Source organism: Vidua macroura, chromosome 11, assembly GCF_024509145.1.
Source record: "Vidua macroura isolate BioBank_ID:100142 chromosome 11, ASM2450914v1, whole genome shotgun sequence".
Lineage (NCBI taxonomy): Eukaryota > Metazoa > Chordata > Aves > Passeriformes > Viduidae > Vidua > Vidua macroura.
In genome coordinates, this window is record NC_071581.1 from 21,639,871 (window position 1) to 21,663,919 (window position 24,049).

Below are 24,049 nucleotides of genomic sequence, written 5' to 3' on the forward strand. Positions count from 1 at the left end.
GCCGGGCACAGGGGGGCTACGGGCACCTGCCCCGCTGTGGGTGACCCCTGAGGCCACCACGACGCCCCAGCAGCCCCGGGCAGGGCGGAGGGGCTGCTCGTGGTGTGCCCCGCACAGCCCAGCCCTGAGGTTTTTGGTTAATAAAGGCTCCAAACCGGCCGCTCTGGAGCACGAGGGCTATTAATAGCCCCGCTGGGCTATAATTAACAGAGAGAGGCTCCACACGGAGCCACGCTGCCCAGCCGGGGCGAAACCGCAGCGAAGGTGCCCGTGGCAGGGGGGGGTGGCAGCTGCCCTGCTGCCCACCCCACCCCATCCCAGCCCTGCACCCCCAGGGGAGCCCCTTACCTGTGGTGAAGCGTGGGGAGGGCCCCGGGAACCAGGGCAGGAGCAGCAGGAAGAGCAGGTACACCAGGGACAGGACGTTGTAGCGGAAAAGGCAGGCTGGGGACAGAGGGACAAGGGTTAGTGACAGGGATGTGGCACAGGGAGGGCTCACAGCTGCACCCCCCCCCCCCCCACCACGGGGATGCCCAAAAGAGGGGCACCCCGAAATGCCAGGCGGTGCTGGGGTCCTGGGTGATGCCAGGGAAGACAAGGGGGTCAAGCCCCAAAAAAAGTGCCATCGGAAAGAGGGACACGGGCAGGACGTCAGGCTGCGCCACTCCTGGGGAGCCACGTGGGTGACAAGAGGGGACACCAGAGGTCCCAGACACATGGGGTGACAGGGGAAGAAGAGCCATGAGAAAAATCTGCTGCGTTTCCACATCATCCCCACCAAACCAGGCTGAGCATTGCAGGGACCCCATGGCCAGGCTGGGACCCCCACCCGTGACCCCCCCCCAGGGCTGGCACAGCACCCGCCCCCAGCCCTGCTCTGGGTGTGCCACCAGCTCTGCACCTTCCCCCTCACTTATTTTTAGACCTAAATTACAGCTTGTTTGGAGGCACGAAACTACCGGAGGAGCCGGGCCGAGCCAGCGCCCTGCGGGGACAGGCATGGGGACAGGCATGGGGACAGGGACGTGGCGGGGCACCTGTCACCCCGGCTGGGGACTCAGCGTTCCTGTCACCACGGTGACAGTGACGGACAGCAGCACATGCACCGGCAGGGGCTGGGAGCACCCACGGGGCAGCCCCGATGGGGATGGGCAGCACCACCGGGACACCCGCGGGATCAGCGCCCGCCTGGGGACAGGGCCACGCGCTTTGTCACTGTGCCCTGCCCCAGGCACTGCCGGGGACATCCCCCATCCCCTCTGCTGCAGACCACAGGGACACATCCCACCAGCAACGGGGGGTCCCTCTGGGACAGCCCAGGGAGGGGACAGCCACAAGGAACCGGCGTTGGTGACCCTGGGGTGCCAAGGGGTGCCAGGGCAGGGAGCTGCTCCCCTTGGCACCCCACGTGGGAAGGGGGTGACACGGGGGGGGCTCAGCCTTGACCCCGCGGGACTGGAGGGGGTGAGGGGGGCCCGGCCGGGCGCCAGGGACACGCTCAGCTCTGCAGCCCGGCACAGCCCTTCCTGTGTTTACGAGGTTTCAATGGGACAACACATCCTGGGGAGAGGGACGGCGCACCCGGGGGGGGGGGGACACGGCACAACGCCGGGGACGGCGGGACACCTTCGGAGGGAGCGCCCAGGAACGCCCCGGGACACGTCCCAGGCTGGGGCTAAACCCAGCCGCGGCCCCGCAGCGGGGTCCCCACGTGTCCCCAAGGCTGCGAAGCACAGCCTGGCCCCGAGCAGGGCTGGGGGGCACCAGGACCGTCACCAGCAGCCACCTCCCCGCGGTGACCCCGGGCGGCGTCACCTCCCGCAGCCGCTGCCGAGGGCTCCTGGCTGTTTCGGCAAACCATGATCTCATGGAGCAAATATTCCAGCCGAGAGGAGCCTTCCCGGCACGGGGGCGAGACGCTGCTCCGGCTTCCGTGGGAGCCAGGCAGGGCCCCTTGGCCCCTGGCACCGCCGTGCCAGCGCCCACCCAGCCCCACCGGGAGCCCCCCGGCCCAGCCACGGCCACGTCCCGGGCGCTGGTGGCATCGAGGGCACGTGGTGGCACGGCTGGGAGTTCCAATGAGAACACGGATTATTGCTGGGCGCTGGGGGGTTGCCCGCCTGCTGACCCCATGATTTGGTGCCACCAGCACCCCCCGGGACCCTCTGGCTGGCGGCTCACCCTGCACCCCTCGGGCGTCACCAGGAAACCTCCCAGAAGTGCTCGAAGGCTTCAACCAGGGTGGAAAAGGAGGGAAAGGAGGTGGTGACAGGTGGCAGCCTGGTTTGGGGGCACCCTCGGAGCCCGGCCTGGCACCCCCCCGGCTGCAGCGGGGCGTGCCGTGCCCGGCTGCGTGGGTGCTCCGTCCTGCACAGTCGGAGGGAGGGAACCGGTTCCCCGCAGTGCTGACAGCGGGGAAAGTGCAGGCACAGGGAGAAAAACCAGTTTGGCGTGTGGGGAGAGCAAACCCGCCCTCCAGCAGCCGGCTGGGGGGTGGGTGCAGCACCCACAGCCCCCTCCCCACGCAAGCAGTGCCCTCGCCCACGACACCCCGGCTGTCTGAGCACTCACCTTGTCCCCTGAGCCAGGTATCCTGGACTGGCACCCCAATTCCTGCCTGCCCAGCCCCGTGACCCCGGAGCAGCCCGAGGAGCTCCCACGCTGCCGGGAGCTCACCGCCACCGCGGCCGGCACCGGTAGCACGTGAAATATTAACGACATTAATGAGCCTGGAGGAGGATAAATTACAGCACTGGGGAGCTGGGCGGGATGTGCCGGGGTTCCTCCACGCCAGCCTTAATTGAATTTCCCCGTGGGAGGGGATTGGGGTCACTGGGCACCCCTGGCAAAGTGGGGGCAGCCAGGAGGAGCGGGCACCAGCGCCTTCCCCGTGGCACTGGGCTCCTGGGAAGAGGGTTGGGGTCTGGCACAGCCCCCTCCCTGCACACCAGGCACCGCTGCACACCCAGCCAGCTTCCAGCAGGGATCCATCCCAGCTGCACGGGGAGAGGGGGCTCCCCAGACCCCCGGAGTTGGGGGAGCCCCACACAGCAGCCCTGCTCCACCATCGCTCTGCATCCACACGGTGCTCGGCACCGGCGCAGCCGCTGCTCTGCGGGGACCTGCAGCACTCAGGATTAATTAGCAGAGCTCTTTAATTCCCTGCCCTGCTGCCTCACAAGGGCCCGTTACCTGCTGCCGGGGCCAGGCAGCTCTGCCAAGTTGGGGCCAAGGTCACCAGCCCCAGCTGGCGACCCCGGGCACCCTGACAGGGTCACCAAGGAGTCACTTTGCTCCCAGGACTCGACTTTGCACCCGCTGGCTGCAAACCAGAGGCAAGGTGAGGAACCCAGAGGCCTCATCCCAAAATCCCGTCAGTGTGGCTCTTCCTATCCCAAAATCCCATCAGCCCCAAAGCAAGAAGCCCTTGGGCAAGCGGAGCTGGCCACCGGCACATTCCCAGCGCCAGCCTCAGCCCCTCTTTCCAGGAAAGAACAGCCCCACCGGCTCACCCACCATATCCTGTTTTTGTGGAAAGTTGATCCCGCCAGCTCCCGACCCTGCTCCAGGGAATGCTGCAGGAGATGCCCCAGGAGGGCTCTGGGCCGGGTGCCAGCGGGTGCCACGGCTGCCAGCCCGGCAAATCCCAGCATCAGCCAGGAGCTCGTGCCACGGGACAGGGAACGTGCCATGGGACGGGGAGCGCAACAGCTCAGGGGGACAAGTGTCAGGGACACCCCCTTCCCTGGCACACGCCAGGAGGGCACAGCCCGTGCCACAGGGCTCCCGGAGCTGCAGGCTCAGCACTGGGACACATGAGGACACACGTTCCCAGAGCCACCAACATTCCCAGTGGGGCCATGACCGTGGCTGCCATGTGGCAGTGCCAAGCGGTGCCCAAACCCTGCTGTCCTCACCCAAAGGGGACCCGCTGCACCCCTGGGGAGCCCCCCATGGTGTCCCCCACCTCACTGGGGCTGTGGGGGCTCAGTCCTGGCACCCGGGGCCTGCATCTCCATCCCATCTTGTCCTGCCACCCCATCCCCTCCCCTCCCCCTGTGCCCGGGAGGAAGCAGCAGTTATTGCTCTTGGAGACAGCAGTGTCTTTGCTTTTTCTTTTTTTTTTTTCTTTTTTTAATAGTTTTTTTTTTTTTTTCTCCTCCTCTATTTTATTTCCCTGGGTTTTATAAAAAGCACCTGACCACAGGAGGCAGCTGCTGCAGCCCACGCTGGCACCCAGCTGGGCTCCAGCCCTGTGGCACCTGGGACCCCCAGGGACCCCCCCCAGCACCCTGGCTGGGCTGGGGGGGCTGTGTCCCCACACCAGGGGGTTCGGGGGGCACTGCAGCCCCAGAGAGGGGGTGCCACCTTCCCCCATCACCTCTGCCAACAGAGCCACGGATCAGCGTGGCCACGACTGGCACTGGGGGTGCCCGGTCCCCTCTCGTGGGGGATGTGCTGTGCCCCCCCACAGCGGCTCCAGCACCCCAGAATCCCAGCAGGAAGGATGGAGCCGAGGTGGGGACACAGCCCAGGGCACGCCTGGGACCCCCCCCCCCAGTGCCGTGCCAGCCGGGGGGGGCTGCCGTGGGAAGCGGGGGCTGCCCCGAGGCACGGGGCCCGAGCCCTGCGCCTCCACTCGCCCCGAGCTGGCCGGGAGCCGCGAGCAAACATCCTCCGGACGTCTGGGGAGAGCCAAACCGGCCGGGAAGGAAAGGCCGCAGGCGGGTCGTGCTGCGGGGCAAATCCTCCCACCCAGGTGCAGTGGGACGAGCCACACACACCCCCCCCCACCGTGCCTCAGTTTCCCCCGGGTGCTGCTCCTGCGAGACCCCTGGGCGCTGCTGAGTCACCCCCTCTCGCCAATCAACTGGAGCAGGACGGAGTCCCCGCCCAAGCGGGGCCCCAAATTTAAACAAGCCACCTACAAGCTCAGCGCGGGGGGGGGGGGGGGACAGCAAGGCCACCAGTGTCCCCATCCGCGGGGGACCGGCGGTCCCCAGCATATCCCGTGCCGGAGCAGGGGGCAGAGCCAAGCACGGCCGTCACGATGTGGGGCCGAATCAGCGTTATTGGGAGCAGGAGGGCCCCGCGGGAGGCTGGCCCGGAGGCCACGTGTCGCCCCAGGCACCCATGGGACGCACCCGGCAGCTCCCGCGCCCCGGCCCGGCCGCTGCCCCCCGGTGCGGGCGGCGCAGCCCCCTCTCCCAGCCCCGCTCTGGGCTGGGTTATAATTAACCTCCTGACATCCTGCGCGATGCTCTGAGTCACTGCCCCAGCAAACCAAAGGAAAAGCAGCTTTTTCAAGAGTCGCCGACTTCCTCCGCCAGCGAGGCTTTGCCCGGTGCCAGCGCCCCGAAACCCAACCCCGCTCCCCAAAACACAGCCGGGAACGGGGCTGCTCGGCTGGGCGAGCCTCCCTCGGCCGGGAGCGTGTCCCCCTCTCTGCAGGTGACAGTATCCCAAAAGTCCTTTCCAGGGCCACCCCCAAAAGCCATGCCAGAGCTCCCCGGGGCTCAGGCCCCCAGCGCGGGTGGTGCGAGCCCGGTGTCGGTGCCAGCCGCAGCCCGTGCCCGGCACAAGGAGCCCCTTGAACAATCCTCGCTATAAAGAGCTTTTTCCTTTGCGTCTACGCAAACGCAGCGTCCCCGGAGCGGCTCCGGAGCAGGCGGGCTTCAAAGAGCCGATTCTTGTCCTGCGCGTCCCGGGACACGGGGATTTTCCAGGCCGGTGGCCAGCCGGTTGCCTCGGTGGGTGGCACATCTGCCATCAAAGGCCGACAGTGCTGGGGAACGGGCCGGTGGCAGCCTGGGGACCGCAGAGCCACGGGGGCTGGGGTGGGCACTCTGCTTGCCGGGATCCACCCGGGCATGGGGACAGGACGGGTGCCAGCTGCCCCCCGGGCATCGCCCACCCCGGCCCGAGCAACCTCCGCTCGCAAACGCAGCACGGCGACACGGCTGTGACCCAAGTGGGTCACCTGCACCCCGGACAGCCCCCGGCTGTCGGGGGATAGGGGGGGGGACACGCACACAACCGTCCCGCCCCGGAGAAAGTCGCAGCGTTCCCCGCGAGTGGGCTCGGTCACGGGTGGAGCCGGCGGGATCTCGGGCGGAACCACCGCCCGTCCCGGCACCGATCCCCCCGCCCCGGGATCCCAGCCGCGGTTCCTGCGCGCTGATCCGCTCGCCCCTGGCTTCCCGGCGCTTCCCGCGCCCCTCGCCCCACGTGCCGCGGGAGCCTCCGCGCCGCGCAGCCACCGGCGAGCGGCGACAGCCGCCGGGACAGCCCCGGGGCGTCCCCCGAGCCACCCTCCCCACGGGCGGGGGTCGCACCCGGGTCACCTTTGGGTGATCCCCGCACTCACCGGCGAGCAGGGCGAGCGGCAGCAGCAGCCAGTAGAGCCCCGCGCAGAGCCCCCGCCGGTTCATCCCGCCCGGCCGCCGCGGCGGGGGCCCGGCCCGAGCCGCTCCGAGCCGTTCCGCCCCGCCGGGGCTGGGCTGGGCAGGCCCCGGTGCCGACGCCGCTGCCCGGTGCCGCGGCGCTCCGAGGCGCTGCCCCCGCCCCGCGCCCGCCGCTTTATAAAGCGGCACCGCCCGCCCCCCACCCGCGGGGCCGGCGCGGCCCCAGCGCCGCCCGCCGGCACCGCGCCCGCCGCCGCCGCTGACACGAGTTGTCCGGGCTCAGCACGGGCCCCGCAGCCCTCCGGGTTCCGCTTTTTTTGCGGTCAGGGGACAAAAAAAAAAAAAAAAAAAAAAAAAAAAGTATCGACTCAAAAGAAGGAAAAAGGGAAAGAAAGATAAGCAGATGTGCTTCGTGTTTATTTCGTCCGAAAATGAAATGAAGAAGTCAGAGCTAGTTTTTGTTGAATGTTTGTTGTTGATACCAGGGCTGCATGGAGTGGGGAGCTCGGCAGGGCTCCCCTGGGAGCTGATGTGCAGCCCTGGAGCTGGGTGCTGTGTCCCTGGCACTGGGGAATCATCACGTGTTCCTGGAGCTGGGTCCATGATCCCTGGCACTGGGGAATCATCCCGTGTTCCTGGAGCTGGGTGCTGTGTCCCTGGCACTGGGGAACCATTCTGTGTTCCTGGAGCTGTGTCCATGATCCCTGGCCCTAGGGAACCATTCTGTGTTCCTGGAGCTGGGTCCATGATCCCTGGAGCTGGACCCACAGTCCCACGTTCCCCGAGCTCGGTGCCCACTGCAGAGCCAGATGCAGACCCACACCCCCATGGAAGTGGGAGCCCAGGTGTGGGGACCTGGGGTCACATCTGGAGCTGGGCTGTCTCAGTCCCGAATCCCGGTGGATCCCAGCGGGCACAGCCGGTGGCACGGGCAGCGTGGCCGGTGACACCTGGCAGTGCTGGTAACCACCAGCCTCCAACAGGAACCACTGGCCCATGGAATTCTCCACATTCCTTGGCTTCCCTGCGCTTGTTTTCCCAGCACGGTTAATAAACTGGCATCCAGCTGGCACACTGCCAGACTGCTCCCCACTCTCCTCTGGGCTCCCTCCAGAATTCCAGGGCCTCTTCTCCCCACCCCGAACCATCCAGGCACGCCTGCCCACACCATAACCCCCAAACCAGGGTGGGCCTGATGGCTCCCAAATGTGTGTATCCATGGGTTCAGTGGGCACAGCCCCTCGTGGGAGCATCCTTATCACGGGGACTCAGCCGCACCCACCCTCATCACCGGGATCCGGAGGGAGCTGCTCGTGTAAATGAAACCCTCGTGGTCACAAAAGACGTGAAGTTCAGCGTTAACACCAACATCCACGAGACCTGGGTATGGGAATTACCCCTGCCAACACCCCAGTGCACCCCAGGCCAGCAGGGATCCAGGAAAGGGTGGTGCAGGCACCCGCACCAGCCTCTCGCTGCAACCCAGCCCCGAGCACCCGCAGGCAGGCGGGGAATGGAGGCGGTGGAAGCAAATGGGCACCGGGAATGGCACCCCAGAGCCCTGCCCTGCCCGGCTGAATCCAGCCCTGCTGCACTTTGCCAGCCTCGCTCAGGTTTTACGAGGGATGGGGGAGACCCGTGAGGCTCCGTAAAGTGCTGCGGGCACGGTCTGAGTGCCCGCTCTGGCAGTGATGGGCCAGAGGCTTCTCCCAGCTCCGGGCACTGCCAACAGCACAGGGACAGGCGTGGGGCAGGGAATGGCGGGCGGGGGGATGCTGCAGGAGCTCCCGCAGCCCCTCGTTCCCATGGCTGCACCCTGAAGGTCTCCCTGCCACCATGGAGCTCCCGGTGGAAGCCAGCTAGGGCTCGGCCCCACGTGCGGGCGACCACCAGCACCATTCCAGATGGAAATTCCCGGCTTTTCCCCACTAGCCCCAGCCGGAGTGGGCAACCTCCATCCCTGCCCACGGCGCATCAGCTGCTCCCTGACCCGGCAGGGCCGGAGCCCCCCCGTCCCCCGGAGCTGTCCCGAACATCCCCCGCCCCGGCTCCCCACGTGCAGCAGCGCTCCGAGGGGGTGCGGCCCCTTTAAGAGCCGAGTGGCGCCAAACCCGTCTCACGTGACCGCTTCCCGCCCCGGTGGGCGGGGCCTCGGCGCGCGGGCTCCCGCCAAGAGAGAAGCGCGCGGGACCGGCCTCACGTGTTCCCGGGAGCGGGATCGGGATCGGGACCGGGATCGGGACCGGGACCGGGATCGGGACCGCAGCCATGGCCCAGCTCCGCCTCACCGACTTCTTCGGCCAGACAAAAGCGACCACCGGAGCCCCGGCCAAGCGCGGCGGCGGCCGCCTGCTCAAGGCGGCCCTCGCCGGTCCCCCGGTGCACCGGGAGGAGGAGGATGGTGTCCCGGCGGGGCTCAGCGCCCGCTCGCTGCCGCTGCCCGGCTCGCCGCGCACCCCGGCCCGCGGGGGCTGCCCGGCCCTGCGGGGCATGGCGGGCAGGAAGCGGAGCCGCCGCGAGATGGAAGCGGAGTCGCCGGTCGGGGCCCGGCTCGGAGAACCGAGCGGGAAATCGGCGCGGAAGAGGCTGGAGCTGCCCCGGGATGCGGAGCCGGGGTCTCCGGGAGCGGTAGGGAGGTGGTGGGGTCGGGGATGCGCCGCTTCCTCTTGGATAGGGGAGGATAAAGGCGTGGGGGAGTGAATGGGTGCGTGTGGAACCATCAAACAACAGCCCCGCGAGTGTCCCACCCCTTTTCCCCGTGCAGGACCCCCCGAACTTGCCTCCCCTTCTCCTGATTCACAATGCCCCCCTCACCCGGACTTAACCCGGCCCCGAGTGCACGAGCCCCAAAACTCGCCCCCTTCAGCCCCTCTGCCCCCCGGGCTTGCCCCCCTGCCCCTATTGCAGACCCCTCTGTGGCTCCCCTTTCCCAGTGCAAGACTTTGGGGGGCACAGGGGAGGGGATCCGGGCGGGTGGGTTCCCCGGACAGTCCCTAACTCTCCTCTCTCTCTTGCAGGCCGCCAGCTCCTCGCCTCTGGCCACTCCTCGACCCCCAACGCCCCTCTCCCAGGACCTGGCCGTGTCCCCCCCGGCCAGCACCAGCGGCTCCCCGGGCCGTGGGCAGGACGCGGGGACAGAGCCCAGCGCAGCAGCCCCGGGGCCGGCCCGGCGCCTGCAGCGGGTACGGGCTGCTCCCGGCGCGGGTGGATTTGGTGCCGCGCGTCCCGCTCTGACCCTGCGTCCCCTCCCTGCCCAGGAGGACGTGGCCGAGCTGCAGGGCCGCCTGCAGAGGATGAAGGTGCTGGGCCAGGTGCCCTCTGTCCCCAGCGGGACCAGCAGTGACCTGCGGAGCCGCCTGGAGCGCGTGCGGCAGCTGGAGCTGCGCGCCCGGCAGAGGAGAGCGGCCAGCGGGGCCGGGGACAGCGGGGCGGCCGCTCCTGAGGGACAGACCGGGTGAGGAGCAGCTGCAGGAGGGATTTGAGGGCGCTGCCGCAGCCCCCAGGTGGTTTTGTGAGGGTCTGGGGGCTGTGGGGGCTCTGAGCGTTGTGACGCCACCCCGAGAGCTCCTCAGAGAAGGGGTTTGGGATGGGGGTGAGAGCTGGGCACCGTGGCAGCAGCAGGACCCTGACCCCGTCCTGTCCTTCCCCGCAGCCAGAAGCCCCCGGCCTACCAGCGCTTCCACACCCTGGCCCAGGACCTGCCCCCGGGGCTGACGCTGCCCTACAAGTTCAGGGTGCTGGCAGAGATGTTCCGCAGCGTGGACACCATCACCGGGATGCTCTTCAACCGCGCCGAGACCGTCACCTTCGCCAAGGTCAAGCAGGGCGTGCAGGACATGATGCGCAGGTGAGTTGGCCCGTTTTGGGGTGCCAGCGGCCCGTTTTGGGGTCCCAGCTGAAGCTCTGGGGGTCCCCAACCTCTGTGGTGCTGTCACAGGCAGTTTGAAGAGCAGCACTTGGGGCAGATCAAGGCCGTGTATCCCAGCTCGTACCGGCTGCGCCAGGAGAAGAACGTCCCCACCTTCAGCAGCGGTGGAAAGAAGTCTGAGTATCAGCTCACGCTGGAGCCAGTCCTGGGGGAAGGTACGGATGGTTTTGGGGTGCCCAAGAGCTGGGGTACGCTCAGTGCTGGCTGGTCCCTGAATCCATAGGGATGCTCTCTGCTTGGTCCGTTAAATGGAGCCTCTGAACGTGTTGGAAGTGGGAAACGATGTGGGACAGGAGGGACAAGTGTCCAGGCAGCGACTCAGCTCCGTGGCAGGGCTCTGATCCTGTCCTTCCCGAGGCCGCCGTGGTTTGTGCCCCGCTGGGGTGCTGTGGGTGACACTCGTGTCCCTCCTGGCAGAGGAGAAGGTGGATGGGCGCCCGCACCTGTCGGCGTCGCGGCTGCTGGAGCGCCGGCGGGAATTCCACCGCAACCTGGTGAACATCGTCAGGGAGCACCACAAGGTGAGGGCCACCTGGCACCCCCTGCCCCGGGGTTGTCACTGGGGCCATCCAGGCTGAAGGACACGGAGGTTCCTCTCGGAGGTGGGCTCTGAATTCGCTCCCCGTGTCACCAAGCCGTGCTGGGAGCGCAGGGCAGCGGCTGCCTCTCCGTTCCTGCTGCCGTGACACAGCTCTCGCCCCTCTCCAGGCATTCCTGGCTGCCCTCAGCCCTCCCATGGTGGTGCCAGAGGAGAAGCTGACCCGGTGGCATCCCCGCTTCAACGTGGATGAGGTGCCGGACATCAGCCCCGCGGAGCTGCCGCGGCCGCCGCACGAGGACAGGCTGAGCACGGCCCAGGAGGTGCTGAGCACGGCCCGGGGGATGCTGAGCCCCAAGGTGAGGCAGGGCCAGGGGCTGGCTCCGTCTGTGCCACCTCTGGGAAGGTGTGGGTGGCTTCCCGTTGCCAGAGGGCAGGGTTAGATGGGATAGTGGGAAGGAATTCCTGGCTGTGAGGGTGGGCAGGCCCTGGCACAGGGTGCCCAGAGCAGCTGTGGCTGTGCCATCCCTGGAATTGTCCGAGGCCAGGTTGGATGGGGCTTGGAGCAACCTGGGCTAGTGGAAGGTGTCCCTGCCCATGGCAGGGGGCTGCAAATAAGAAGAGCTTCCACATCCCTTCCACGATTCCATGAAGCACCTCAAACTCCCCTGTGCAGGCAGGATGGATCAGGATCACTTGGGCTGCCGGGTGACGGCGGGGGCGGCAGAGGGGAAACTTCTCCTTCCTCCAGCTTGAACTGTAACCCAACTCCTCCTCCCTCTTCCACATGAGCAGATGGAAAAAGCTCTTGCCAACCTGGCCCTCAGAACGGCCGAAGCCAGCGCGGGGGAACCGGCGCTTTCCAAAGCCCCGGCCCCTGCCAGCACCTCCAGCGCGCTCAAAGGGGTGTCCCAGGGGCTGCTGGAGCGGGTGAGTCACCCCGGCCTGGCCCAAACACGGGGCTGGGGGGCTCTCCCCATCCCCACGCCCAGCCCATCCCCTCGGGGACGTGCTCACCTGCGGTGTCCCGCAGGTGCGGGCGAAGGAGGCGGCGCGGCTGGCGGCGCTGCTGACGCGGGACGCGCGGCAGGAGGAGCGGGCGGCGCGGCTGGCGCGGCTGCCGGCCATGGCGCGCGTCCTGCGCAGCGTCTTCGTGGCCGAGAGGAAGCCGGCGCTCAGCATGGAGCTGCTCTGTGCCCGCCTGGCCGACAGCTGCCCCGAGCTGGTGGCACCCGGTAGGACTTGCTGGGGGAAGGGGATCTGTGGGAGGAGGGGGCTGCGGGCAGCCGAGCTCCAACCCTGGGGTGCTCCTGAGCTCCGACCCCGGGGTGCTCCCGAGCTCTGACCCCCGGATGCTCCTGAGCTCTCTGACCCCAGGGTGCTCCCGAGCTCTGATCCCAGGGTGCTCCCGACCCCCGGGGTGCTCCTGGGCTCTGACCCCACTGCTCCCAAGCTTTGAGCCCGGGGGTGCTCCCGAGCCTGGGGTGCTCCTGAGCTCTCCGACCCCAGGGTGCTCCCAAGCCCGGGGTGCTCCCCAGCTCTGATCCCTGTGCTCCCGAACTCTGACCCCGGGTGCTCCTGAGCTCCGAGCCCAGGGTGCTCCCAAGCCCGGGGTGCTCCCAAGTTCTGACCCTGGTGCTCCTGAGCTCTGAGCCCGGGGTGCTCCCAACCCCGGGGTGTTCCCGAGCTCTGACCCCGGGGTGCTCCCAAGCTCTGACCCTGGTGCTCCCGAGCTCTGACCCCGGGGTGCTCCCAAGCTCTGACCCTGGTGCTCCCGAGCTCTGAGCCCGCTGCTCCCGGCCGCAGGTGAGATGGAGAAACACGTGCGGCTCTTCGCGGAGCTGCTGCCCGACTGGGTGGGCGTCCACGCCCTCAGGACGGACACCTACGTCAAGCTGGACAAAGAGAAGGACCTGGGCCTCGTCACCGAGAGGCTCAACAAGGCGGCCAAGGAGGCCGGAGCGCTCTGAGCCCCTCCAGGGTTGGGGTTTTTTTTCTGTGCAATCTCCTCCAAGTGTAGCAAATCCCGACAGCTCTCTGGGTTCTGGGGTGGGCTGGAGGGAGGCTCGTCCTCGGGTGGCTGAGGAAGGGTAAAATGCCTTAATTTAACTAATTCCTGCGGTGGGAGCTGTGAGGATTGTAGGTCCCCATGTCCTTGAGCAATCCTGTGTCCTGGGGTTGATGATGAAAGTGACCCTAACCTGAGGAACCTTTTCTTCTCCCTTTCCTGGTTCTCATGAAGGTTCAGTGCAATGAGGGGTGTCCTGAAGGTCCAATTTCAGAGTTTCCTTCCATTTACTGGGTCCTGGTGGGGTGAAGGCAGAACAGGGCGGGCTGAGAGGGTGACAGGCAGGAAGGAGTGAGAGAAAAAGTCACAAATGGATGTTTCTGGAGCTTCGGGCCTCGTTCTGTTTTTAAGGGAGGGAAAACGCATCTTCCAGTCCTCGCTGGAAACAACTACAGGACTTGTCAAAACACATTTGTATTAAATGTTTTAAATATAGTTGACTTGCGTTAACCCAGTGCTCTTCCTCCTCGCTGCCTGTCTCGTGGTTCTCCATGGCAATTGGCGCCGGGAAGGGCTGGGTCCTCGTCCAGCTCCTGGAGAAAGACTCACTGGAAAAAGTGAGCGTGGGTTTGCAGGGAGCTGAATGCAGCTTTTGTAAATGGGGCTGGGGGAGCAGCTGCTGCAGGGACTGGGGCAGGCAGGGCTGAGGGCTCCAGGGTTTTTTTTTTTTTCTCCCAGGGGAAATCCCAGGCCACTTGGCTGAAGTGGCTTGGGAAGAGGGACAAAGAGGGTGAGGATGGCTGCGGAGGTGCTGGGCTGGCACCGTGCCCAGGTCAGGGCAGTGTGGGCTCAGGGGAGGGGTGGGAGCTGCCCAGGGCCATGTCACACACACCGGGCTGGGCTGGCTGGAGCCGGGGGAGCTGCAGGCAACGGGGACTCCCTCTCATCCTTTCATCCCATGCTGCTCCTGGGCAGATTCCCCACCTTAAGTGCTGGGCTGGAGTCTGGCAGCATCTGAGATCCCACAGCACTTCCTGAGGGAGCAAGAGGCCTTCCTCCTCCTCTTCCTCCTCCTCCTCCTCCTCCAGGCCCGTGCTTGCCTGTGCAGCCCAGCTGGCCAGCTCTGCTGGCAGGAGCCTGCCCAGTTTCCAGGGAGGAGGAGAAGGGATTAAATCCAACCCAGGGGCTGGGGGTGAGGCTGGGGGGACTCCTGGGTGAGGCTGGGAGCTCCTGGGGCAGGTTGGGCTCTCAGCCATGCTCAGGGACTTCACCGTGGTGGGAAGGAGCTGGATTGCAGCAGCTGGAGTCGAGGAGCAGGACTGGAAAGGAGCTGGAATCAGCAGCCTGGCAGCCACACTCACGTCCCAGCAGAGCTCCCGTTCTGCTCCTCGGGATAAAACCCTTCTCCCACCTGGAAGCTGCTCCTGCCCAGACTGGTCTCTCCAAGCAAATGACATCAGGGGCTGCTGGCAGCCCAGCCAGGGCCAAGGCAGCGTCCCCACGTTCCCTGATGTCACCTGCTGGCACTGGCAGGGCTGACGCCGCTTCCCCGGCACGCAGCTGCTTTCCACGGCTCTTTGGGGTGGAATTGATTTTTTCCTTCTCCCCCGCAGCAGGGACCCTCTCCTGGTGCCAAGCCCGGGAGGTGCTGCCTGCCCTGGCTCCCCGAGGGCCCTGGGGCAGGCAGGTCCCCAGGGAATTGTGTTCCTCGGTGTGAAGTGAGCAGCACTGAAGGGGCTTTCCAGGAAATGGGGATGGAAATAAGCTGGAATGGTCCTTCCAAGTGGAAGGGCTGGGTGGGGAAGGGGAGCTGAGCTGACCGAGCCTCTCCAGCCAGAGGTTGGTGCAAAGTAAATAAAAGGCACCTGAATGCTCCCTGGGAAACAACTCCAAGCATTTGGGGGATAAGGGAGAGCTCACACCACAGCCTTGCCCCACCAACCACCTGGGGCTGCAGGGAGACACTCCCAAGGGTCATTCACGGCTTCAGCCACTGCAAGAACAGCTCTGAGACAGCTTAGGAAATACAAAAATACATCAATATTTATTTCACCTGTGAGTCCAGTCCCTGCTGGGCCAGGGACACAGTCCCTGGTGTTTTCAGGCTTGTGGAAGTTTTGGCACACAGGGATTTTAGCTGTGACCAAACTGAACCGTGCTGGAGGAAGCATCTCCAACCCCACCCCTCACACACCTGAGACCACTGCAGCACCTCTCCTGTGGCCTCAGCTGGCACCAAGGGCAGGCTCTGAGCTGGCAGCAGCCTGATGGCCCAGAACAGCCCAGCAGAGGGGAAGCAGCAGCAGGGGAGTGGGATGTGGTGCAGGAGATGGGGAATTCCTGCTGAACAAAAGGTGCCTGTGGTCTCCAGGGAAGGAAAACACTGACTGAGCTCATCCCACACCAGCACCTTCCTGATCTAAGGACACAGCAGGCACTTCATTCACCTGAACAAGCACAGCCCTGGTGTAAGAGCAACTTGTTCTGGTGTGAGTGACAGCACGGAGCAGCCAGCCCATCCTGAGGTCAAATACAGCAGGATTTGTCCCTTACAGAAAGAATTGCTTTTTGCCCATCCCCTGTGTTTCTTTGGGAATTTCTTAGCAGGTTCCTTGGAGGCTGACAGGCCCAGCCCAGGGAATGCTGGTGCCCTGTCAGAGCCCTCCTGCCTCAGCAGCAATGTCATCGCTTTGGTCTCCTAAAAACCACAGATTCAGTGAGGCTGCATCTTGGTCAATCAGACAATCAGCCTGTTCCTTCTTCCTAAAAGGATGAACGTCAAAAAGGGATCACTACACTCAACACAGTGCTTGGGAAATTTAGGATTGAAGAGCATCTGGCCATGCTGTGTTTAGCCCCCTTCCCCACCCCCTTGTGACATCCAGAGTCACTAAATAAAGCCCCAGATTTGTTCCCAGTGCTCTCTCCTCCCTGCTCCTCCTCAGTCATACTGCAGCAGGGAGTAGAAAGGGATGGAATTGAGCTTTTCCGACCCTTTCAGGGCTTTTAACTCTATGATCACCAGGCACTCCAGGATTTCAGCCTTCAGCCTCTTCAGCAGCTCGCAGGCAGCACGCATGGTACCTGTGGAGGGGAGCAGAAACATCCTCACTCCAGGGGCAGCTCCAGCCCCACAGCCACCCCTGCTGCTGCCAGGCTGTGGATACCAGAGAGGTGTGGCTAGCCCAGGAGTGTCCAAAGCCAGGCTGGACAGGGCTTGGAGCAACCTGGGCTAGTGGGAGGTGTCCCTGCCCAGGGCAGGGGTGGCACTGGATGGGATTTACACACAGGTGTACTTGGGGCACGCGTGCTTCCCTCACCTCCAGTTGCCAGCAGGTCATCCACAACCACCACCTTCTGTCCTGGTTCCACAGCATCGCTCTGGATTTCCAGCTCAGCCTGCAGGGAGCAAAGAGCAGCTTTGTTTTAGTCTGGCCTTGGAGAGAAACCCCTCAGGAGCTGCTGGTTCATGCTGGAACACAGACAAGTCCTCAGCGACATCAGCCTAAACTCAGCACCTAAAATCCCAAAAACCCCACAAATCCCAGCTACAGGGGAGCGCCAGAGAAAGAGCAGGGAGGGGGTTGCTGGGCCAACCCTGTGGCACGCCAAGATCCTGAACTCTCATCGTGTGAGCTATGGTGGAATCTTATCCCAGAGCAGTTCTCCAGCGAGGAAAATCTCCTGTCACGCACTGGGGAGCTCTGCCTAGAGCCAGATCCAAACTGGCACCTGTTTGGATGTGTCACGCCAGCTTGGTTGGCCCAAACAATCCTCATGGCTTAGGCCTGGCTTTGGGGGCTCTGCTGCTGTTAGTGGGAGCAGCACAGAGCGAGGCTCAGCCCTGGGAGCAGCCGTGGGGCTGCGGGGCAGGGGAAGCCACGCGGGACGGCTCCGACTTACAGCACGTACTGCCAGAGTGGGGGACACTCCCCGCGGCCGTGCCCCTGAATTCAAGCCAAAGAAAGCCATTTAGCACCAAGTCTGAGCACCAGCCCCCGAGAAGGATCACGGCCCAGCAGCAAACGTCACCCGTGGGCACAGACGGAGCGAGCGTGGCTCGGCGCCGCTCCCCTCCCGGGCCTTGTGCCAGATTATCCACGGCATCAGAACCCAGCCTGGGACCCCCTCCCCACGGGTTTGAGGCCCCCTGGCCTCACCTTGCCGTATTCCAGGCTGTAGGAGATGGACTCGGTGGCACCGGGCAGTTTCCCCTTTTTCCGCACGGGCACGAAGCCGATCCCCAACCTCTGCGCCAGCGGGGTCCCGATGAGGAACCCACGGGAGTCCAGGCCTGGGGGGCACAGCAGGAACCAGGGATTCAGTCACGTTGGAAGAGGCCTCCAAGACCATCAAGTCCAACCATTTGCAGCACTGAGCCACGTCCCCAAGTGCCACATCCACCTTTTTTTTTGGAATGGTGACTCCACTACTGCCCTGAGCAGCCTGTTCTGATACCTGCTAAGCCTCTCAGTGAATTAATTTTCCCTCATATCCAACCTAAACCCCCCAAGGTGCAACCTGAGGCCTTTTCCTCTTGTCCCATCACTCAGATCAGAATCATTTCACTGGGGGAGAGTCTTGGCACAACCCCTCTGTTTTATCCTCCCATTCTAAAAGCAATTTGCTTTTCAAGTCTCTTCTAAAGTGAAGAAAACACAGCCCACACTCCTGTTCTCACCCAGATGTGCTGCTGCTGGCCCCAAGAGCCCACTTCCCTCCCCTCTGACCCTTTTCCTTAGAGATAAAGCCAGCAGGGCCCTGGTATCAGTCCTGCCACGCAAGCAGGAGCTCTGCACCTCTGGGCAGACTTCACTTATCACACCTGGGCCAGGTTTGGTGCGTGCCCCTTTGGCTGTGGCCCAGCCCAAGCACTGCCTTCCTCAGCACTCTGCCAGCTGAGCTGAGGTGTTCTGCCCACCAAGGTCGTTTGTGCTGGCCTGGAGAGGCTCCCTGAGGAAAAGCAGCTGGGACAGGGTCTGCCTGCCCTGGGGACAGCGTGGGGACACTGAGGGCACAGCAGGCTTTGGGTGCCCCCTCCTTTTTAGCAATGAATTATGCAGCTGGCACTGAAGTGTGGGATGCATTTCAGGAAATCCCAGAAGGAGCTGAAGGGTAGAAGCTGTCCTGGTGTCACCACGTGACAGAGGCCAATGTTCAGGTGATTTTCGTGTCCAAGGGCTACAACGTTCCCCAAGGGCCACCCCAAACTTCCCAGCCGGGACACACTGCTCTGCCCTGGCCTCGGGGACGTCCAACCAACAACACTCACCCACAATGAAGTCGACTTTAGGGAAAGACGCCCTCACATGATCCTCCAGAAGATCAATCAGAGTCCTGAAGGCCACAGGATCCTTCAGCAAGGGGCTGATATCGCTGCAATGAGGGAGGGCAGGGGGTGAGGGACCTGCGGGGCAGCTCTGGGAACGCTGAGCTCCCGAGCCCGGGGGAGGCTCCCGAGCCCGGGGGAGGCTCCCGAGCCCGGGGGAGGCTCCCGAGCCCGGGGGAGGCTCCCGAGCCCGGGGGAGGCTCCCGAGCCCGGGGGAGGCTCCCGAGCCCGGGGGAGGCTCCCGAGCCCGGGGGAGGCTCCCGAGCCCGGGGGAGGCTCCCGAGCCCGGGGGAGGCTCCCGAGCCCGGGGGAGGCTCCCGAGCCCGGGGGAGGCTCCCGAGCCCGGGGGAGGCTCCCGAGCCCGGGGGAGGCTCCCGAGCCCGGGGGAGGCTCCCGAGCCCGGGGGAGGCTCCCGAGCCCGGGGGAGGCTCCCGAGCCCGGGGGAGGCTCCCGCCTGGTGCTGCCGGAGCCAGGGATGAGCAGCGAGTCCCCGGCCCGGCTCCAGCCCAGGTCCCATCCCAAATTCCAGCCCTGGTCCCATCCCTGGCGCCATCCCCATCCCTGCTTCCAACCCCAGCTCTGGCTCCAGTCTCGGCCGTGGTTCCCTCCCCGATCCCATCCCCGTCCCCGTCCTCATCCTCGCCCCCATCTCCGTGCCGGTGCCCGTCCCGGCCGCACCGGAACAGCACGCCGGGCTCCGGGAAGTCCGGGAAGGGCCGGACGCGGTCGCGCACCGCCCGCAGCCGCTCGTCGCTCATGGCGGCCCCGCCGTGCGCAGCCGCCGCAGCTCCGGCACGGCCGGGCCGGGCGGGGCGGGGGCGGCTCCGCCCGCCCCGGGGCGGCACCGGAGCGGGAGGGCACCTGGGCATGGGGCGGCAGCGCCCTTGGGGCGTGGGGGTCAGGTACCTCGGGGCGTGGAGCATCCGTGCGCCCGGTGTTTGGAGCTCCGGTACCCCGGAGTGTGGAGCTCCGGTATCCCGGGGCATTGAACATCAGTCCCCCCGGTATTTGGGGCTCTGGTACCCCGGGTTGTGGAGCTCCGGTATGCCGGGGCATTGAGCATCAGTCCCCCCGGTACTTGGAGCTCCGGTACCCCGGGGCATTGAACATCAGTCCCCCCGGTATTTGGGGCTCTGGTACCCCGGGTTGTGGAGCTCCGGTATGCCGGGGCATTGAGCATCAGTCCCCCCGGTACTTGGAGCTCCGGTACCCCGGGGCATTGAGCATCAGTCCCCCCGGTATTTGGAGCTCCGGTACCCCAAGGCATTGAACATCAGTCCCCCCGGTATTTGGGGCTCTGGTATCCTGGGGCATTGGAGTCCCCCGGTATTTGGGGCTCTGGTATCCCGAGGCATTGAACATCAGTCCCCCCGGTATTTGGAGCTCTGGTACCCCGGGGCATTGAACATCAGTCCCCCCGGTATTTGGAGCTCCAGTACCCCAAGGCATTGAACATCAGTCCCCCCGGTATTTGGGGCTCTGGTACCCCGGTATTTGGAGCTCCGGTATCCTGGAGCATTGAGCATCAGTCCCCCCGGTACTTGGAGCTCCGGTACCCCGGGGCATTGAACATCAGTCCCCCCGGTATCTGAGGCTCTGGTATCCTGAGGCATTGGAGCCCAAGTCCCCCGGTATTTGGAGCTCCGGTACCCCAAGGCATTGAACATCAGTCCCCCTGGTATTTGGGCTCTGGTACCCCGGGTTGTGGAGCTCCGGTATCCTGGAGCATTGAACATCAGTACCCCCGGTATTTGGAGCTCCGGTATCCTGGGGCATTGGAACCCAAGTCCCCCGGTATGTGGAGCTCTGGAACCCCGGGGTGTGGAGCTCTGGTATCCCAGGCCATTGGAGCCCCAGCCCCCGATATTCGGAGCTCTGGTATGTTGGAGCATGGAGCACTGCCCCCAGGCACACGGAGCTCTGCTGTCCCCGTGCACAGAGTCCCAAATTCCCGGTGCATGGAGGTCTGATACTCCAGACATGGAGCTATCCCAGAGCCCCCAGCCCCCCCTGAAGGTGTGGTACCCCAGGACACGAAGCACTGATACCCTCGGTGTGTGGAGCCCTGACACTTCATGCACAGAACCCAAATCCTCCTGTGCATGGAGCTCTGATAACCCTGGCACACAGAGCTGCAATTCCCAGGGGCATGGAGCCCTGGCTCCTTGGCACATGCAGCTGCAATTCCCAGGGGCATGGAGCCCTGGCTCCTTGGCACATGCAGCTGCAATTCCCAGGGGCACGGAGCCCTGGGAGCAGTGGATGGAGCCCCAGGCTCTCCTCTGAAGAGTTCCCAGGTACCTGCTCCCTGTGGAGCTGGATGTCCCTGCCTGGCCTCAGCCTCAGAAAGGAGCTCCCTGCCTGGGGGTTCCATTTCCACCCCCTCACCCTGCCCAGCCTTCCACAGACAGCAAACTCCTCAGGACTTCACTGTTTCCTGCTTTTCCATCCCTCATCACCTCGTGTGAACTCCTGGAGTCGTTCTGTGTTTGTTAAACCCGTTGGTTGGGATGAGGGACAATAACACAGCCCCAGGTCCTGGACCAACAGCTCCTGGTGTCCCCGAGCCCTGGGCAGGGCAGGGAGCTCCCACAGCTCCCATCTCCCATCTCCTGCTGCTGAATGTTGTTTGGCCATGCAAAATCCACCAAATGAGTTCAGGTCTCCCCTTCCATTAGCAAATACGCCTTGGATCTGCTCCAAACCCGTCCGGGCACAGCTCGCTGAGGAAAGCAGAAGCAGTTTGAGCTGTAACACCCCTGGCTGAGCTCAGTGTTTGCTGAGAGCTGTGACTGGGAAAACTTCACCCACCCCCTCTGGAGAGCCCCTGCCATGGGCAGGGACACCTTCCACTAGCCAAAGGTGCTCCAAGCCCCATCCAGCCTGGCCTTGGACACTTCCAGGGATCCAGGGGCAGCCACAGCTGCTCTGGGCACCTGTGCCAGGGCCTGCCCACCCTCACAGGGAGGAATTTCTCCCTAATATCCCATCTAACCCTGCCCTCTGGGGAAGTCATTCCCCCTTACGCTGGCCCTTGTCCCCAGTCCCTCTCCAGCTCTCTCAGAACCCCCTCAGGCACTGGACAGAGCCCTCAGGTCCCCCTGGAGCCTCCTCTTCCCCAGGCTGCACAATCCCAGCTCCCGTTAAGGTTAACTCCCTCTGCTGCCAGAGACAGCCCGTGCTCCCTTCACAGCCATTCCCCCACAAACTAAGATTTTCCCTGAACTCAGATCATCTCTTTGGCACCGGGAGAATCCTCTCAGGCAGCTGTTCCAGGGAAGCAAAGAGGGAGGAAGGACAGGGCCTTCCAGCAGAGCTCCCTGCGATGAGCTGGACGCCTTGCTCTGGTGACCTTACAAGCACAGCACTGGACAATGAGCTCTTCCAGCAACTCCTCTTCTTCCTGGCAGATGGAATTGCTGATGGAATTTATCTGCCTACTCGTGGAAATAAATAAGCAGGAGCTTATTTCCTGGGAAAAAGGATCTTTTCAGCCTGCCAGGCAGCTCTGCTTCTGCCTCTCACTAACGGAGGGGCCGGAGCGGGGGGTCTGTGTCACCCCTGTCCTGTTTGTGACCCCCCCATGATCCCACCCTCACCGCAGGAGACTCCACCACGTTTTCCTGGAGGTCGAGTGAGGTTCCCAGGCCCCTCATCAAACCTTCAGCAGGATGAGCTGCTGCGTGCCCCCACTGCTCCACCCCACAGCCAGGGATCTCTCCTCCTCCTCCTCGGATGTGGGATCAGTCTGTCCCCGTCGGTTCTGCCGGGAAGGGCACAAAGGTTACACCAAATTGGACTTGCAGTGACCCAGCTGCCAGAAATCGTGGTTAAAAGACAACATTGCTGAGATTCCTGTCTGAACTCCTCATTTATCCCCATCTCCAAGGATTCCAAGCGCACCCACCGGCACAGACTGGACTGGAACACCCCAAGGAAATCAGTTTTCCCTGTGACTGTTCCACCTTTCAAACAACACCGCTGACTCCTACTGCAATTTCCATCTGCAAAGAACTTTCCTAGGACCCCTTTCCAAATGTGATGTCAAAGGGCTCTGGAATATCACCCGGGAGGTGACTCCACATCCGCTCGTGGCTCTGAGAGGTTCAGGGCTGCTCCGTGCCTGGCAAAGGAATCACCACCTGGAATCTGGATTGCCCCAGGGAACGCTGGGTTTGCCTCTTTTCTGGACACCGAGGCCATCAGTGATTTAAAAGTGCTTTGAGATCCTGACAGGAGAGGTGTTACTAGCCAGGGAGCAGAGAAACTGGGAATACAAAAGCTTGGGAACTCACTTTAATCAGCTTAACCAGGCAGTTAAAGAGCTGTGCTGAGCCTGGAAGTTTCTGTTCCGTTCAGGATTTTAACACTTCAGTGTGAAGTGGAACAAAATGCCCCAAATTTCAACATCCCCCTTGCACGAGGGAAAACGAGCACGAAAATTTCCCTGCAAATCCACTGGAATGTTTTGTTTCAACCTCAGCTGAGGAAACTCATGCACTTTAAACCCTTTAAAAAAAAAAAAAAAAAAAAAACCCAAATTTGAAATATCTTATTTCAACACCAGAAGAATGCAGCTCCCCAGCCAGATCCCTGGGCTCGGGATGGAAGCCTCGGACCTGGTTTTGTCCCCCTAAAAGAGGGAAAAGCGTCGTGATCCAGCTCTGCCTCCCTGGGAGCCCAAGGCAGCACCTCCTGCCTGCTGCAGCAGGTTGGATCAGGCCCTTGGAGAAGACACAAAACTCCTCTCTCTGCCCTGGCCAGCCTGGGTTTTGTGTCTGATCCAGAACGAATGGATTTGGCTCGCATTCCTCACTGCTGGCTTTTATCTGCTCTCCCTTTCAGCTGGGAATTGTGCTACCAACCTCCTGTCACCCAGAGGGTGTTAAGTGACTCCAAGAGGGACAAAGGCCCGCAGAGCTGCCAGACTGCCTCTCTGCAGAAGCTGGAAGGCAGAGGTTTTTTTTTTCTCCCTCCTAAAAGACCACAAGCTTCTGGCCATGGATCCACCTTTATTTAGGATTTATATAATCCCAACTAGACTTCAAGCAACAACAAAATTTTAAATGGTGGAAGGGGATATAAAGAAAACAGGCAAATGGAGCCTTGGTGTTTCAAATAGCCATTTTCCAAAGGAGAAAAGAACCCAAAATGGGATTTCAGTTCTTCCCTTACAGCTGTTCTCAAAACCTGACAGTTTAATTCAAGGGGCACCACAGTGTCGCCTCCTGATAACATAGAAAAACATCCAGTGCTACCAGAAAACAAAAGGAAAAGTCGATTTCCAAGTATTCTAACTGCTAGGAGAGATGGAAAACAGGCCATTCTAACTGCAGAACAGTTATTTGGAAACTGAACAAGCAAAGGAACTCCTAAGAGAATAAAAGTGTGTTTAGTTTGTCAAGTTTCCCAGTGCTGAGGACAAGGGCAGGATCCCTGGGGAGGGATTTCTCTGCTGGCTGTGCTCCAGAGGCTGCTGGGGACTCTGCAGCCAAAAATCACCCCCCAGCACCCCAAACCTTCCTCCCCCACAAACTCCGTTCAGTTCACACCTTCCACGGGTCCTTCCTCAGCTGCTGGAATTCTTTCATGGGGTTACTTCAAAGCTGTTGTCACTGGGGAAAATAAGAGTGTCCAACCTTGAGGAGATCCTTTATGTGAAACCAGGAATTTTGGGATGCTGTCCACGATGTCTGGGAAGGGCTGGAGGTGACAGGTATGGGAACTGCCACTGCCACTGCTGTCCCAAGTCCCACAGCCTCCTTCTTGGAGATCCCAGTTCCACTTCTTTTAGTCAAATCCCACTGTCACTGCCCCAAAACAGCCCCCAGGTTTCACCAGC

At 63.4% G+C, this 24,049-nt stretch overlaps 3 protein-coding genes across 6 annotated transcripts in view; 1 reads left to right on the forward strand and 2 right to left on the reverse strand.

Annotated features, from left to right (window-relative positions):
* Positions 1 to 6,450, reverse strand: part of PIEZO1 (piezo type mechanosensitive ion channel component 1) — a 23,909-nt gene extending 17,459 nt beyond the window's left edge. For all 3 annotated transcript variants that reach the window (XM_053987070.1, XM_053987071.1, XM_053987069.1), the window contains exons 1-2: positions 6,368 to 6,450; positions 349 to 444 (exon numbers count right to left, since the gene is read on the reverse strand). In XM_053987070.1, the coding sequence (XP_053843045.1) occupies positions 349 to 444; positions 6,368 to 6,431 (160 nt within the window). In that variant the 5' untranslated portion in view covers positions 6,432 to 6,450. The remainder of the gene's footprint in view (positions 1 to 348; positions 445 to 6,367) is intronic.
* Positions 6,451 to 8,625: 2,175 nt separating this feature from the next.
* On the forward strand, positions 8,626 to 13,392 carry CDT1 (chromatin licensing and DNA replication factor 1). The gene is made up of 10 exons (XM_053987083.1): positions 8,626 to 9,032; positions 9,422 to 9,586; positions 9,662 to 9,858; positions 10,057 to 10,251; positions 10,342 to 10,487; positions 10,750 to 10,853; positions 11,041 to 11,229; positions 11,666 to 11,800; positions 11,904 to 12,105; positions 12,677 to 13,392. The coding sequence occupies exons 1-10, from the start codon at positions 8,673 to 8,675 to the stop codon at positions 12,838 to 12,840; spliced, it is 1,857 nt and encodes a 618-aa protein (XP_053843058.1). The 5' UTR covers positions 8,626 to 8,672; the 3' UTR covers positions 12,841 to 13,392.
* A 1,503-nt stretch (positions 13,393 to 14,895) lies between these two features.
* APRT (adenine phosphoribosyltransferase) lies at positions 14,896 to 20,887 on the reverse strand. 2 transcript variants are annotated; one of them, XM_053987118.1, is made up of 5 exons: positions 20,667 to 20,887; positions 18,151 to 18,254; positions 17,039 to 17,172; positions 16,199 to 16,277; positions 14,896 to 15,962 (listed from the first exon to the last, which is right to left on the reverse strand). In XM_053987118.1, exons 1-5 carry the CDS (start codon positions 20,807 to 20,809, stop codon positions 15,820 to 15,822), a joined length of 603 nt encoding a protein of 200 aa, XP_053843093.1. In that variant the 5' UTR covers positions 20,810 to 20,887; the 3' UTR covers positions 14,896 to 15,819. The 2 variants fall into 2 exon arrangements, with proteins under 2 accessions (XP_053843093.1, XP_053843095.1); XM_053987120.1 differs by lacking the exon at positions 20,667 to 20,887 and adding an exon at positions 18,886 to 18,982.
* Positions 20,888 to 24,049: the final 3,162 nt, after the last annotated feature.

Excerpts from the sequence above, each read along its gene's own strand:
- CDT1 (XM_053987083.1), top strand. The coding sequence starts at position 8,673 with ATGGCCCAGCTCCGCCTCACCGACTTCTTCGGCCAGACAAAAGCGACC. Across the intron at positions 9,859-10,056 it reads GCTCCTGAGGGACAGACCGG|CCAGAAGCCCCCGGCCTACC; the intron begins GTGAGGAGCAGC and ends CCTTCCCCGCAG. Across the intron at positions 10,488-10,749 it reads GGAGCCAGTCCTGGGGGAAG|AGGAGAAGGTGGATGGGCGC; the intron begins GTACGGATGGTT and ends CCCTCCTGGCAG.
- APRT (XM_053987118.1), bottom strand. The coding sequence starts at position 20,809 with ATGGGAGCTGTGGGAGCTCCCTGCCCTGCCCAGGGCTCGGGGACACCA. Across the intron at positions 18,255-20,666 it reads ACTCCAGGAGTTCACACGAG|CGATATCAGCCCCTTGCTGA; the intron begins GTGATGAGGGAT and ends CCCTCATTGCAG. Across the intron at positions 16,278-17,038 it reads ACAGCCTGGAATACGGCAAG|GCTGAGCTGGAAATCCAGAG; the intron begins GTGAGGCCAGGG and ends TGCTCCCTGCAG.